The following is a 14,760-nucleotide window of genomic DNA, read 5'->3' as shown; positions in this document are numbered from 1 at the left end:
AGGAAAAATCATTTAATCTTCTGCAAACCTTAAAAATGTTGGGCCTTTTTTCTCAATGGTACTCTCTATGGTTGCCCTCAATTTTTCCCTTGTCCAAAATGGCGTACTCCGCTTCTTCTTTAAAATGTCAGGTACACTTTCTCTTTACTGAAGCCTTCTGAAGCCTTCTGCCCTTCCCACACTCAAAATGGCTAACTTCCACTTCCTCTTTGGTCTCTTGTTCTGCTTTGTTTTTCTTCCTCTGTTCCTGCCGTCTTCCTGCCCTTCTAGCCACCACTCACTTGTACTACAGGCAGTTATAGGCAGTTCACTTCTCACGATGTTCCAGCCTCCAGCCTCTTCCCAGACTCCCCCCTCATGTCGTTATCTCCCAAACCACAGGTATGCAAAACAAAAGTTCTTTTTGCTCTTTTTAAGCTCATTAAGTCATTAAAATCACTTTCTTCACTCCCGGCCACTTTTTAATGCCTTTTGCTTTAGGAATTTGTCTCTTTACTTTAAAACGTTTCAGTCCTTGAACCGAAATTACGTCCGTTAGGGGAGATAGTGCTCTTTTACTCTCTCTCACTCTCATAGGGTTGTACTCACTGCCTCTTTGGCTCCCTTCTGGTTAAAATCTGTTTCTGAAGCTTGGGTACGAAGATCCTATGCCAATTAAATGATTCCAAAGGTTGCTGCAGAGATATTAGCCACCCCTCTGGGAGGGGATCTTCAAAGCAGATGGAGAATCTTTGATTCAGAACCCCCCCTCTGCCGAGATCACACCCTCTTAGGGCTATCGAGTGTCCTTGCCCAATTTCTACCTGAAATTGGGGGGCTGTGGGTGATCAAAGCACCCCACTAGCCCAAAAACAGCAACCTGAATGACTCAGCTCCCTGAGACACTTCAGATCTCCATGATCCCAAGCAGGAAGTCCCCAGGATACAGGATCTATGATCCACAAACCAGAGGAACCATTGTGAGCAGAGCTGTATACTTCAATGAAAGTGAGAAGGCTACACCTGGAGAGGGGGCCACCACTGAAGAGAACAGCCAAATCACATATCCTGATTCAGATGAAGAACCAGGAGACTCTATGATACACATCACTTGCACACCAAGTGCAACTATAGTACCAGATGATTCACCACCGGAGACACCTGGCCCACGAGAGGAACAGTGTCCAGAGACATCTGACCAACCAGAGGAACAGAGCGCAGAGGTGGAACCAAGACGATCAACACATTCAACTAAAGCTATTGCAGCCCCAGGACTGTTCTACCTTGCAAGAATAGCAAAAATATCTGAACCTACTTCATGGGATGAATTATCCCAGTTACCACCAGAGGAAGCTGAGAAATGGAGAAGAGCCGCACAAGAAGAACTTGAAGCCCTACACAAGAACAAGACATGGACACTCACATCACTACCTTGGATGAGGAAAGCAGTGGGCTGCAAATGGGTTTTCAAAGTCAAGCATGATGAACATGGGTGGCTGTCTGTCCCGTCCTGCGGGGCAGGCGAATGGCGCGGAGGCTTCCCAGCCACCTGTGCTGCCTCCACCAACTCTGTGGCACACCGGGGCAGCCAGCGAGCCATGGCGGGCGGCACGCTCCTCCCTGCATGATGACATCACTTGTGGAGTGCTGGGAGCGCGCGCGCGCACAGCGTTCACGCAAAGAGCCAGACTTGGGTTGCCCTGGGTGCCGGCAACCCTAGATCTGGCCCTGCTCACAACCTGTAACAATCTTTGAAGACAATCAAACTTGCATCAAGCTCCTACAGAGAGATGACGTCCACATGCAAACCAAGGCCATTTCCAGATGACTTACCTGAAGCCGCTCCATGCTGCAATGTTGTGGATCGTGCCTGGGAAAACGTGAAATACTGTTTTCTCACGCGAGTTTTGCGTGACTTCATGCGAGAAAACGTGATATTTCGCGTTTTCCCAGGCACGATCCACAACATTGTGGCATGGAGCGGCTTCAGGTAAGCCATCTGGAAATGGCCCAAGAGTGTTGGCATGAAGTATCACCTCATGAAAGAACTACAACAGAAAGGCATCGTGAAGATGAACTACTGTCCATCCGGGGAGATGATTGCCGATGCCCTATCCAAGCCGCTACCAAGTCTTCGCTTTCAGAATCTATGAGACTAGATGAATTTCATAGACTGATCTAAGTGACAGCAAGAAGGGTTGTTGAAAGAGGAGCATCCAGCACTGTCCCTTTCCTCAGGTTTCAGAGGGGGACAAACCAAAGAGTTAGAAAGATAGAGAGGTCAGGGCACTCTGTTTACTGTTTACTATTGTTTACTGCTCTGACAGTCCTTTTATCTGTAGATTGCTATTCTCAGGATTTCCTCTTCCTGACTTCCTCCCTCTCACTTTTTCTCTTCCTGGCATTGTCCCAAGCAACACCTCTCTCCCTCTCCTCCCTCCATCTTGGCAGCATGGATGTAGGCCTTGTCCTAGCAACCATGTCCATCTTTAGACTAGATAGGTAGTTAGGGTCTCTCTCTCCTCCTTTCCTATCAGAGTATGGAGTTCCTACAATAAAGAACTCTTATTTCCTTTCTAAATATAAAGCAAGTGTATGCTTTTGTTATTTTCTCTCCTGCGCGCGCACGCGCGCACACACGCACACACACACCAGCCAGCCAGCCGAACGAGCTCACAACCGCCTATAATCAAGCTTCCTATGCCAAATGATAGACTGTGCTAATGTCCCAAGCATGGAATCCTTTAAGTAGGTTTCTGGGGCCTATATAACAATTTATTTATCGCAAGAGGGGGTCAAAATGTTTAGTGGCCACTATTTGGGCAACGGCCAGCTAGAAGAGCCATTTCCCAATGCCTGTGATGATGCTGTTGACAAGAAACTTCAGGTGTTCACTGAGAGGGGGAGTTTCATGATATGTGTGGAACAGCAATAATGAGTTGTATAAGAGAAAATGGCATTGGGCCAACAGAAACACAATATTCAGGCACTTTTGGACCTGAAGTCTTGACAGTTCCCTCCTGGAACATGCTGCTTACTGTGGGGTCTCACTACTTTGATTGAGAGGACTCTAAGATCTGAAGTAGTCGCGCCTGGGCTAAGAGGTGCCTGGCTCAACTCCTGGAATCTCTGGCAGAGTGTAGGACAGTGCAAAGTGAGATGCGCCCTCTGCAATAAATGCTGCAAGCATATTTGCAAGCTGTGCTCTTATCTATCATTCTTTTCCATCAGTGTTCTTATCCGTGTGTTATAGAGATCAGTAGTTGGTAAAAACTGACACATTTGTTTGGCTTATCGTGTTCCTTGCTAGAAACTGATTAGCTTGTCCTGCATTTCATCTAGAGTTGGTATGTGGTAGAACTGTCAATTTTTCTTTTCTCTTGCAAGGTGCAAAACCACCAGTCACAAAAAATAAATAAATCAGGTGGTCTCTGCCAATATAATTGGCAGGAATTAGAGAGCAGAATTAGAGGAATTAGAGAGCAGAAGGAATCAGAGAGCAGAAGACAAAATAACAGCAATAGGTTCCAGAGATGACCTGTCTCAAGCCAATTCCAACAGTATTGAAATGGTCAAGTAAAACATGAGTTTTCAAAGGGCCTTCATTGTTTGATGGTGTGGTCTCTCTCATGTTCATAAATGGAGTTGCAGCACCATTTTCTGATGCTGAGGCTGGGTCTTCACATTGTGGGAATCCCATCTGATTTTTCAAAGGACACCTTCTGAGAAATCCTGAATCCTTTTTCATGTTGGTGGCTACCTTTGGGATCTGATGCAGCAGCCAGTAGCACCACCACAGCTCTTAGCCAGTTTGGTGTAGTGGTTAAGAGCGTGGGACTAATCTGGAGAGCTGGGTTTGATTCCCCACTCCTCCGCTTTAAGCCAGCTGGGTGACCTTGGGGCGGTGGGATGGGGGGGATTCCAGAGGGGGACATTTCCTCCCTTAAGACCCCGCAAGCAGAGAGCCCGCTCGGGCGTTCCTTGCAACTCTTTCTCAGGCTCCTCTTCAGCCCTGCTGCTCCCCCAAGGCAGGAAGAGACGAGAGTCCCGGGCTTGCTCCGCGGCTCTCCCACCAGGCGCGGCGATTGGGCTTTGGGCTTCCTCGACGGCATCATCGCGCTCCTGGCGCCCTCCGGGCTTTCCCCTGCTCAGCCCCAAGCGGCTTCGCTGCGCCCTTTGCTGAGCGACGGGAGGTCGCTCAGGAAAGGTCCCGTTTTTGGAGAGGTCCCGTTTCCGGGCGTCCTTCGGCCTGTCCAGCCCCCCGAAGCAAGGGCGAGGCCGGGCGGGGGTGGTGCAGCCTTCATATTGCTGGCCCGGAGACGGCACGGACAGCGAGCCAGGCAGGCAGGCATGGCAGCGGCGGCGGTGCTGGCCGGGCTGGCGCTACTGGCGGGGCTCTACCTGTGGTACTACTATAAAGTCGTGCGCGGCCCCAAGTGCCCCAACGAGACGAGGCTGCGCGGCAAGACGGTGCTGCTCACGGGTGAGCGCGGGCAGGGCAGGGGCGCGCGCGCGCGCGAGGAGCGGAAATGAGCCCCTGCGGCGGGGCCGGGGCCGCTGCGGAGAAGGCCCCGTCGCCTCCGGCTGCGAGAGCTCCCCGAATCGGGAGCCCGGCCGCCCTGTGGGGATCCACCGCCGAGGTTGCTAGTCTGTTGCAGGCGGGCGGAAATGAGCTGGGCTTGCCGGCTTTCCCAACAGTAACGCGCGTTTATTCTATCCCGAGCTTTGTGGACTTGTTTTAAAGCTTCCCGTAACGTTTTATCCTAGTCTGGTTTGGATGGACCAGTAAGGTAACACGTAGCTGGTTACACGGTAACAAGGAATGTTGTGTGTTGCAAGATTCACAGAAAAAGAAGAGGAGTGGGGCCAAAAAGGGAGACTGCTTTTTGAAAACGCTCTCCTGCTCTATGCATGTCAAGTCATTGTACTGGACTGCTTACAACAACCGTGGAAGGTAGGTTACCAAGAGAGTGAGAGAGAAAGTATCGCCAGCTTATCCAGAGAGCAATGCATAGAGTAACATTCTCCAGCAGCAGACTTAATGCGCTTGGCGAACCGGCTCCTTGAGGACTGGGCTCATCACCGGAGTTCATTCTATCCGGTGCTGTTGCTTGAAAGGCATTTCCCCTGGACTATAGCAGCACCTTTCCGTCCTGCTGGTCTGACGCTTGCTGCTTTTACAGTAGATTGTAACACTGACCGCCCCCCAGACATGCTGCATTCCAGCGGAGCCAGCTGGCTGGGATCCAGAGAGTATGCCGAGTCCCACGCCCGGCCAGTTTGTCTCTTCGCACAAGCTAAGCTTTGCCTGGATGCTGTCGAACGTTTCCTGCTTGGTTAGGATTAGGAACTGTTTCAGAGTTCAATGCATTTAGTGTCGGTTTTGCTGTTCTCTCAGCTCAGGAGTTTTAATGCCTTCCTCTGGCTTCCGAGGGAGAAGGGGCACAGCTACAAAGAAAGGGGGGCTGTCATGGGAGCCAAGGCCCCTCAGGCCCTGCAGGGGAAGTACATGGGGCAGAAAGACTGGGTGCCATCTGTAGTGCCTATCCTGAGCTGCACTGGAGACTCAGTCCATCCGGGAACTAAATATGTCTGGTCCTCTGGAGAGAGATGGGTGGGGCTTTTATAACAACAACAACAACATTCAATTTATATACCACCCTTCAGAATGACTTAACACTCACTCAGAGCAGTTTACAAAGTATGCCATTATTATCCCCACAACAAAACACCCTGTGAGGTGGGTGGGGCAGAGAGAGCTCCAGAGAACTGTGACTAGCCCAAGGTCACCCAGCTGGCTTCAAGCGGAAGAGCGGGGAATCAAACCCGGCTCTCCAGATTAGAGTCCTGCACTCTTAACCACTAAATCCTAAAAATTGTTCTAGATAGAAACTTGGCCAGTTCTAAAGAGAACTCTAAAAAAGAATCGCCTTAATCTTGTTATTTGCTGTGATGTTGAGAGGGGCAGATTTCTCAGGATTTTAGGAGTCTGATTTCAAGAGGAAAGAGTAGTGAGGGTTGTTTGTTCTTTTGTTTTTAATCAGCCAAAGTGGATTAATAGTTATCATGGTCATGGTGAAACCATTATGATTTTGTATCCAAAATCATATTTTATTTTGACTATAGAGAGCTCTTCTCCTCATCCCTCAGAATCGTAAAGAGACCCCCACACACACACACACCCTTAGACATGCTATCATGTAGAAGCAAGAGATGTAAAAGTTGCATGGATGGAGATACAGTTAAATGTTTTCCCCTAGGGGAAAAAAGTAGAAATTTCTTGGGGTATTGAAATATATATACTTCCTTTTCAAGCCTGCACTTATTTTACTGTTTTAACAACATAAAATGTACCTTTTAAATAATTTAGTAACTTAGCATATTAAATGGTACTATTTGATCTTTGTATGAAACTTAAACATACAAGTGAAGACATGAAAGACTCTTACACAGAAGTTCCTTCCTTTTCACTCACAACTTGGAGAAGCACATTGGGAAATGAGGGAGACTTGTGCTTGCTCCCGTTGCAGAGGCTGGGCTGCGCTAGGTCCTGTTCCTCAACTTAATCTCTCTGCTGGGCTTTTCCAGGGGGAAACTCGGGAATTGGGAAAGCGACAGCGCTGGAGTTGGCCCGGAGAGGAGCTCGTGTTATTCTGGCGTGCCGCAACAAAGAACGAGCAGAATCAGCTGTCCATGACATCCGGAGGGTGAGAGCTTCCTTCCTTCTCAAAAGGGTGCTGTGTCACACCTTGAATCTTAGATCCAGAGGAGTTAGACGTGTTAGTCTGTAGTCGCAAAATAATAGAGTCCAGTAGCACTTTAAGACTAACCAACTTTACTGTAGCATAAGCTTTTGAGAACCACAGCTCTCTTCATCAGATGCATCTGGTCAAAACCTTCACAAGCACACACACACCCGTTTAAAAAGTGTCTCATAGTTGAGAACAGGTAGGAGGGGGGAAGGAAAAGAAGATGCTTTCCAAGCCACACCCAGCCTCAGGCTTTAGTTATGCAGATGTGGCCAGAAGGCTTTCTGCTAGAAGCTTACCTATGCAGGTGTGTGTATGGGGGGGTGGCAGAGACTCGGAGGGCTAAAATGCCAAAAAGTTTTTTTGCTGGAACCTCCAGGAAAGCTTCTCTGACCTGCACCTTTGACCTGCCCAGAGGGTGGGCAAAGGGAGAGAATGAAACCTCATGGCACAAGGAGGGTCTCTCTTCGACTATTTGTGCTGACAGCTGAAGGAGCTGAGACCTAGTTCCTTGCAGGCATGGTGGCTGTTGATTTTGTCAGGGCTGGGAGCCTGATCCATGAATGGTATGAGGACTTCTCAATAAGCTGGAACTTTCTAAGACGGAGAGCCTGCCTAAACAGGAGACCTATGTTAGGCATGTACAGAAGGAGGGACAGAGGAAGTGCATTTTACCCATTTCTTTTTAAGTTCCCTCATTTGCTTTTGAACTATGTTTAAAAGTGTGTGAAGATTTTTTTAATCTTTTCTTTGAAAAATGCTTTTTAAATTTTTAAATGCTGGTAGGTTTTCTCAGTACCACTTAGACTTCCACTGCTCAACCACGGTACCTAAAACAGGTGCCACCGGAAGGGGATGTCTGTAGGCAATGTCTGATCCAGCAGTGGTGGGCAGGTGTAGAAGGCAGTCCCTGAGGTAGCCAGGTGCTGGGTAGCAGGAGACTGGGCACAAGGCAGGTCTCAAGAGTGGTAAGCCTGCCCAGGGGAGTGGGGAGTCTTGGCCCTCCACATAGGCAATTCCCTCAAAAGCCAAGAGGTGGCATCAGGCACAAGAGAGAAGGTGCAAAAGACCCTCTGATGGTTGGGGGGGACCATGCGGGTGGCAAGTACCAGACAGAGGCTTGGAGTGCCCCTGGTGATCCCCGAGCGCTGCAGAGGGCAGGAATAGGCAGTGCTTGTGGGTCAGTGGGGCTGTTCAATTACAGTTTCTATGGCATCAAGTCCACTAAGATGGGAAGTCAAGTTGTTCTGCAGAAGAAGAGGAAGATTCAGGTCCATTAGCACCTTAAAGACCAACTAGATTTCCAGGTATGAGGTTTCAAGTGTCAAAGCTCCCTTCTTCAGATACATTCAGAAGAATCAAATCCAGTGAGCTCTCATCTTGCTCTTCTCTGCCCTCAGGAAAGTGGAAACAATGAGGTTGTCTCTATGAGCTTGGATCTGGCCAACCTGAGTTCAGTCCAATCATTTGTAGATGCATTCTTGAAATCTGAGCCTCGCCTCGACATTCTGATCAACAATGCAGGTGAGTACAGAGACTCCAGGTACAGATAGAGGTGCAGGGAGGTGCAGCTTCCTACTCAATGCACAAAACAGATGAATAGTGATGGAGTGAGAACCACCTGGTTGATGAAGTGGGCCAACCGTTGCCAAGGAATTCCTTTACTGGTCCCTGCTTGTGGTTTGGGAAATTGAAAGTAGACAGTTGCAATAATTTAATGCTGCTGAATTCCCTAACAGGTGTTGAGAATGGAGGCACAAGCCCCGAAGGCTTCAATTTGGCTTTCCAGGTTAACTACCTGAGTCACTTTCTGCTGACTCACCTCCTCTTGGATCGGCTGAAGCACTGCGCCCCTACTCGTGTGGTGGTGCTGGGGTCTATAGTATATATCATGGGAAGAATTGACCTCCAGAACATTCAAAAGCCAGTAGATGGGCTGCTGAAATCTTTCCAGGCCTACTGCAACAGCAAATTGGCCAATATCCTGTATACTCGAGAGCTGGCTAAGAGACTGGAAGGGACCGGCATTACCTGCTATGCAGTTGATCCAGGTAGGTAAACGTGGCTCTTGCAAAGTGAAGAGGGAATCAATCTGGAACCCTAGAGGTCCATACAGTGTGGTCTCTCTTTTACCACCCTGCAGTGCAAACTCCATCCTTTTGCAGATTGGTCACCAATGCATCTCAATGCTGATTCCTGCCTGTGGGTGTCTCCTCTTGCTTCTAAATGTGAGGCTGAGCCCTATTCTTGTGGCTTTCCTGTTCATCTGTGAAGATGACTGGGGGTTGGGACTGCATTGCACTGCGCATACAGAGCACCATGATTCTGTACCTTCTGTCCACAGAGATTCCATGCTGCTTGTCATCAAACAACATTATTTAAAATCAGTTTGAGGAAACTATGAAATGAAATGGAGCCTTTGTTATGGGGAAGTAGTAGGGATACCACAGCTAGTAATGTATTTTTCCCTGTATTGTAAACATGGTAGGTAAAACTTCATAGGGAGTTTCTCCAGGGCACTTGAACCCATAAAGCTGCCTTGAAGCATTTTCAAGGCAAGAGACATTCAGAGAGGGTTTGCCATTGCCTGTCCCTGCGTTGGAACCCTGGACTTCCTTGGTGGTCTCTTATCCAAGTACTAACCAAGGCGGACCCTGCTTAACTTCAGAGATGTGATAGGATTGGGCTTGCCTGGACTATCCAGATCAGCCCAAAGTCCTACAAGGAGTAGCTAATACCTTTCTTGGAACCAACTAAGAAATCCAGTGAGAGTAAGCAAGCTTTGAAGCCCATGCCTTCAGTTTGAAGCATTGCTCATGCTAAGGGCCACGGTGCATGCTTCTCAAAGCAAACTCCTAACATGGCCCGCCCTTGCTCTTGCATTTCACTTTCTGACCAATAGCAGCAGAGATATTCCACCTCCCTGGGACAGGTCTCCTCCCTGGACCAGCTGAGTTTAACAAGAACTGTGGCCTCCTTTGACTTTCAGGGCTCGTTAAGACAGGTATCTTTCGCCAACATCCCATCTGGGCAAAGCTGCTATTGGACACTATCAGCTGGCTCTTCTTCCGCGATCCTGTGAACGGAGCTCAGACTTCTATCTATTGCGCCACTCAGAAGGGGATTGAGAGGTTTAGTGGCCACTATTTTGCCAACTGCAAGGTACAAGAGCCCTTTCCAAAAGCCCGTGATGATGCTGTTGCCAAGAAGCTTTGGGAGTTCACCGAGAGAATGCTGGGAATCGTGGAGTAAACTTGTTTGTGCTTGGAAGGTGCATTGGAGTGACTGGCGAGGGATAGCTTTATGATATGTGTGGAACAGCAATAAGGGGCTGTGAAGGAGAAAATCGAATTGGACCAACGGAGGCACAATATTAAAAAAAAATTAAGATTTTATTTAAAAAGAAAAGCTTTGAAAATAATAAGTGCATAATAAAAGATTATAGAAACACTGCATTGGAAATTGAGTTGAGACTTGTACAATCTTATATAAACAGTACAATTGGAATTGATTTGAGACTTATACAAGCACTACAATTAAAATTACATTGAACTAATAAGGATACAGAGGAGTTAGCCATGTTAGTCTGTAGTTGTAAAATAGTAAAGGGATCATAGTTCAACAAAAACATTTAAAAAGCAGAATCCAACAGGAACCTGCTGATTTGGAATTCATATGTAAATTTGACTCAGTTAGACTTGGATTGAATAGAGACTCTGGATGGTTATCTCATTATCAGAAGTAACTGCCTTTCAGGCATTCCATTAAGATTCACCTATGGAGGGGAGGGGTCACACCCAGTCTGGATTGTACACTCCACCTCTTTCATGACTTTTGCAACTGATTTACATCCACTCCCCCCTCCCTTCACCACCTATATATCTCTGGCCAGTTTTTTCATGTCCTCCATGCATCTGACGAAGAGAACTGTGGTTCTTGAAAGCTTATGCTACCATAAAGTTGGTTAGTTTTAAAGGTGCTACTGGACTCTTTACTATTTATTGAACTAATAAAGGAATACATTCAAAATTTGCTATACCTAAACATAATTGTGTAATAGTTCTCCTTCCATCTCCTTAGTTACTTTTATTTATATGAACTATAATATCAGCTTTTTTCTTTTAATTCTTGTCTTTATACTAAGTCACTTTAACTAATGTTAACTTCTACCTAAGTAGTCAAAAAACCCTTCCATTTCCCCTAAAATTCAGCTATCAGTACATTATGTAGATAAGTATGCATATTCATAAAGGTTATCTCTCCACTCTGACACATGAGGACAAATATCTGTTCCATTTTGCTGCATGTAATACTCTTGCTGCTGTCACCATGTAACTGAAAAGATCTCCCTGTTCTTTTCTAACATTAGTTGGTAGGATGTTTAGGAGCATATTTTTCAGATTTAATTCAGATCTGAATTTGAGAATCTTCTGCATCTCTTCATTTATCTTTATCCAATATTTTTGTGTTTTTTTACCGGTCCACCATATATGGTAAAATATTGTTTTCAGGCTTTGACATTTCCAACAGCGTCCACGGTAACCCTTACTAATTCTTGCAATGTCTTTGGGGGTAGTGTACCATCTGAAGAACATTTTATATCAATTCTCTCTCAGTAAATGACAGTCTGTAAATTGTATGCCCTTAATCCATAAATTTTCCCATGAGTTCATTGAAATAGTTTCTCCAAAGTTTTCCATCCATTTTATCATACAAATTTTTACTTGCTCCATTTCTGTGTGTTATTGCAGTAAGATATTGTAGATCTTCCCCAAGAGATGCTTCAAATCTCTAGATATTAATAGTTCAAATACCGCCTTCTTAGAGAGTTTGTTCCTTTAATCTTGATACTGTTTGATGATATTTTTACCTTGAGCTTGGATTTCTTGCCAGGTTTTTACATTTCCTTTCATATCAATCATAAATAGTTGAGCTGATCAGTTCTATTTCTCGTGGCTGCATCATAGTGAGTATTATTTGGGAACATCAGTTATTATCAGTGGGGAGATTAGTGGACTCAATCTATTTCTGCATTGAAACCATATTTTAAGCAATCCATCCCTTATAATATGGGCCCCATCCTGTTTCTGAATGGTTTCCCATGATTTCTTGATCCATAAGTAATTATGGATGCCTTCTTTGGTGTCCACTGTCTCCAATTTGATATATCTACTACTTGGATTTATAATCCAATCTATTATCCAAATGAACGCTGCTGCTTGATGATACAAGTTGATATTCGGTACTGCCAGTCCTCCTCGTTTTTTATTGTCCTGTAGCACTTTGTCCTTGGTTTCTTCTCTTTCCATTTGAATTCATTTATTACTTTCTGCCACTTCCGAGAAAGTCTTTTGTTCTATATAAATTGGAATAATTTGAAATAAAAAGTTCAATTGGGTAAGGTATTCATTTTAACAGCTGAAATTCTTCCTTCCCATAAAATATTTAACCCATGAAATATTTAATTTTTCCCATCTCCGCAAATCTTCAATAATTCTTGTCCAAACTTTTTGGTAATTATCTTTATAGAGATTCTCATTTCGTGATGATACATTTATCCCTAAATATTTTATCAGTTTTGTAGTAATGGCACAGTCCGTTATCTTTCCAAACTTTTTTTGTTCCTTTGTCATTGTCAAAAGTAAAATTCTTTGTTTTCTTCTTATTCAACTTGTATCTAGAGTACTGTCCAAATCTTGATACTTGTTCCATTACATAAGTCAGGGAAATGTGTGGATTCGTCACTGATATGACCATATCATCTGCATAGCTTTTCATCTTATATATCTTTTTTCCCTCCTTTATTTTGACAATTCTACTGTCTTGTCTAATTCTCACTGCCAAAATTTCCAACACAATAATAAACAATAATGGTTATATTGGACATCCCTGACGTGTTCCTTTTGTTATTTCAATTTTCTTCGTAAACAAACCATTCACTAAAATTGCAGCTTGCTGATTGGTATAAATACTTTGGATCCAATTAAAAAACTCATTCTCACAATTCATTCTTTGCAATGCTTTCATAAGAAACTTCTAAGAAACGTTATCAACCATTTTTTAACATCCAGAAACATAAATGCAGTTTTTTTCACTTTTTCTTCTTGAATATTTGATTCATTGAGATATCTAACGTTTTCATATACCTCCTTGGGACAAAGCCTGTTTGATCTTCATGAATTACTTCTGAAATGCATCTTCTTAATCTTTTAGCCATTATTGTTGTAAATATCTTGTAATCCACATTCAATAAAGAGAGAGGCCTATAAGACTGTAGTATTAGGTTCCCACTTTATGTGTTAGAGTTATATTAGCTTCTTGCCGTGTCCATGGTAGGATCTTCTTAGTTTGTATCTTATTTATCACTTTTTGCAAAGGTATAGCCAATATATCCTCAAAAGATTTGTAATAAGCAGACATGAATCCATCCAGATCTGGAGACTTTTTAGCCTTCAGCTTTTTCATTACAGAGTTTCTCTCTTCTATTGTTATTGCTTGGTTTAGGATATTTCTGTGCTCAGTCATGAATTCTTTAATTGGTGTCTCTTGTAAATATTTCTCCATCTCTTCTTCTTTTGTTGTTTCTTCTTTGTAAAGATTGGAGAAAAAGGCTCTAATTTGATCTTTCATTTCTTGCTCTCTATAGGTTACTTGATTGCCTTCCCGGATTCTTGGTATCCTTCTTTTCTCTCTCTCTTTTCTCAGACAATACGCCAAATATCTTCCAGGTTTATTTGCAGCTTCAGAGTGTCTCTGCTTTAGATATATTCAGGTACTTTTGGATCTGAAATCCTGATAGTTCCCTCTTGGCATTTGCCACTTTCTCTGGGGTCTCACCATTACTTTCCCTGCATTGTCTCTCAGAGATCTCTGTCTTTTGGTGCTACACCTCTGAAGATGCCAGCCACAGCTGCTGGCGAAACGTCAGGAACTACAATGCCAAGACCATGGCAATACAGCCCGGAAAACCCACAACAACCATCGTTCTCTGGCCGTGAAAGCCTTCGACAATACAACTATAGAGTAGTCAACACACAACCAACAGTTACAGACATCCTAGCCTGGATGCTATAACGGATGGGAAGGAAGACAAATCCTCACATCTCCTGTTTCCAGTAGTTGGGTTTCATTATGTTTAGAGTTAAAAAACAGAAAATTCAAAAAGTAACACAGGCCAACCACTTAGTTGTAGAATGAGTTATTACGTAATTAGAGATAGGCCATAGAAAAGTAGAGGTCTTGTTTCACCTTATTGTTTGTCCATTTTTCCTCTTTAGTCAAATGGTCCAAAAGCGGGAGCCACTGTTCTAGAAAATAAGATTTGTAATTTGGGTTTTCTCTCAGTGTCAATTGATCAGTGATCTTCTGCATGACGAAGTGATCCCAGATTCGAGATTTCCAGCTATCTACTGTTAGGGCAGATTTTTGCTTCCACTGCGATGCAATTGTTAGTTTAGCCAATGCCAAAAGTGAAAATATAAGGTTTAGACTGTTGGTTGGGATCCCTGAGTCCTCCCAATAGTTTAATAGTATTATTTCAGGAGATTTTGGAATTGAATACCCTGTTATAACCTTGATTTCTTTAATTATTTTGTCCCAAAATGAGCTAATATACTTGCATCCCCACCAGCAATGTAAATAAGTTCCCAGTTCGCCACATTGCTTCCGACAGTTAGCCGACAGGGTTTGATTAATGTGGTGTAGCTTTACTGGGGTCATATACCAGTTGAAGATCAATTTCACGGTTTGCATCTTTATGTTTACAATATTTGTCCGAAAAGTATGTGATTTCCAAATCCTGTTCCACCTGTTGTCTGAAGGGTCAAAGTTACATTCTTTAAGCCAGAATTTTTGATAGGACAAAATGTTATGCTTCTGCTTACTTTCTAGCAAAATTGAGTAAATTTTAGACAAAATACCCCTCTGTCTCTCTGGGCTTCCTTTCAGAATCCTTTCAAATTGTGTTAATGGCTTAGCCAATGATTCTTTAATGTTTGGCGAATCGATGAGGTATCTGCTCCAATGCTCTCGA

At 44.4% G+C, this 14,760-nt stretch overlaps 1 protein-coding gene across 1 annotated transcript; it reads left to right on the top strand.

Moving 5' to 3' along the window:
- The first annotated feature begins 3,888 nt into the window (after positions 1 to 3,888).
- On the top strand, positions 3,889 to 10,089 carry LOC129344933 (dehydrogenase/reductase SDR family member 13-like). Its single transcript, XM_055001849.1, has 5 exons — positions 3,889 to 4,462; positions 6,568 to 6,686; positions 8,129 to 8,252; positions 8,468 to 8,779; positions 9,718 to 10,089. The coding sequence occupies exons 1-5, from the start codon at positions 3,889 to 3,891 to the stop codon at positions 9,978 to 9,980; spliced, it is 1,392 nt and encodes a 463-aa protein (XP_054857824.1). The 3' UTR covers positions 9,981 to 10,089.
- Positions 10,090 to 14,760: the final 4,671 nt, after the last annotated feature.

This window comes from Eublepharis macularius, chromosome 17 (assembly GCF_028583425.1).
Source record: "Eublepharis macularius isolate TG4126 chromosome 17, MPM_Emac_v1.0, whole genome shotgun sequence".
In the NCBI taxonomy this organism is placed as follows: domain Eukaryota; kingdom Metazoa; phylum Chordata; class Lepidosauria; order Squamata; family Eublepharidae; genus Eublepharis; species Eublepharis macularius.
Note: the sequence above shows the minus strand (reverse complement) of the source record. Positions and strands in the feature narration are given on the sequence as shown.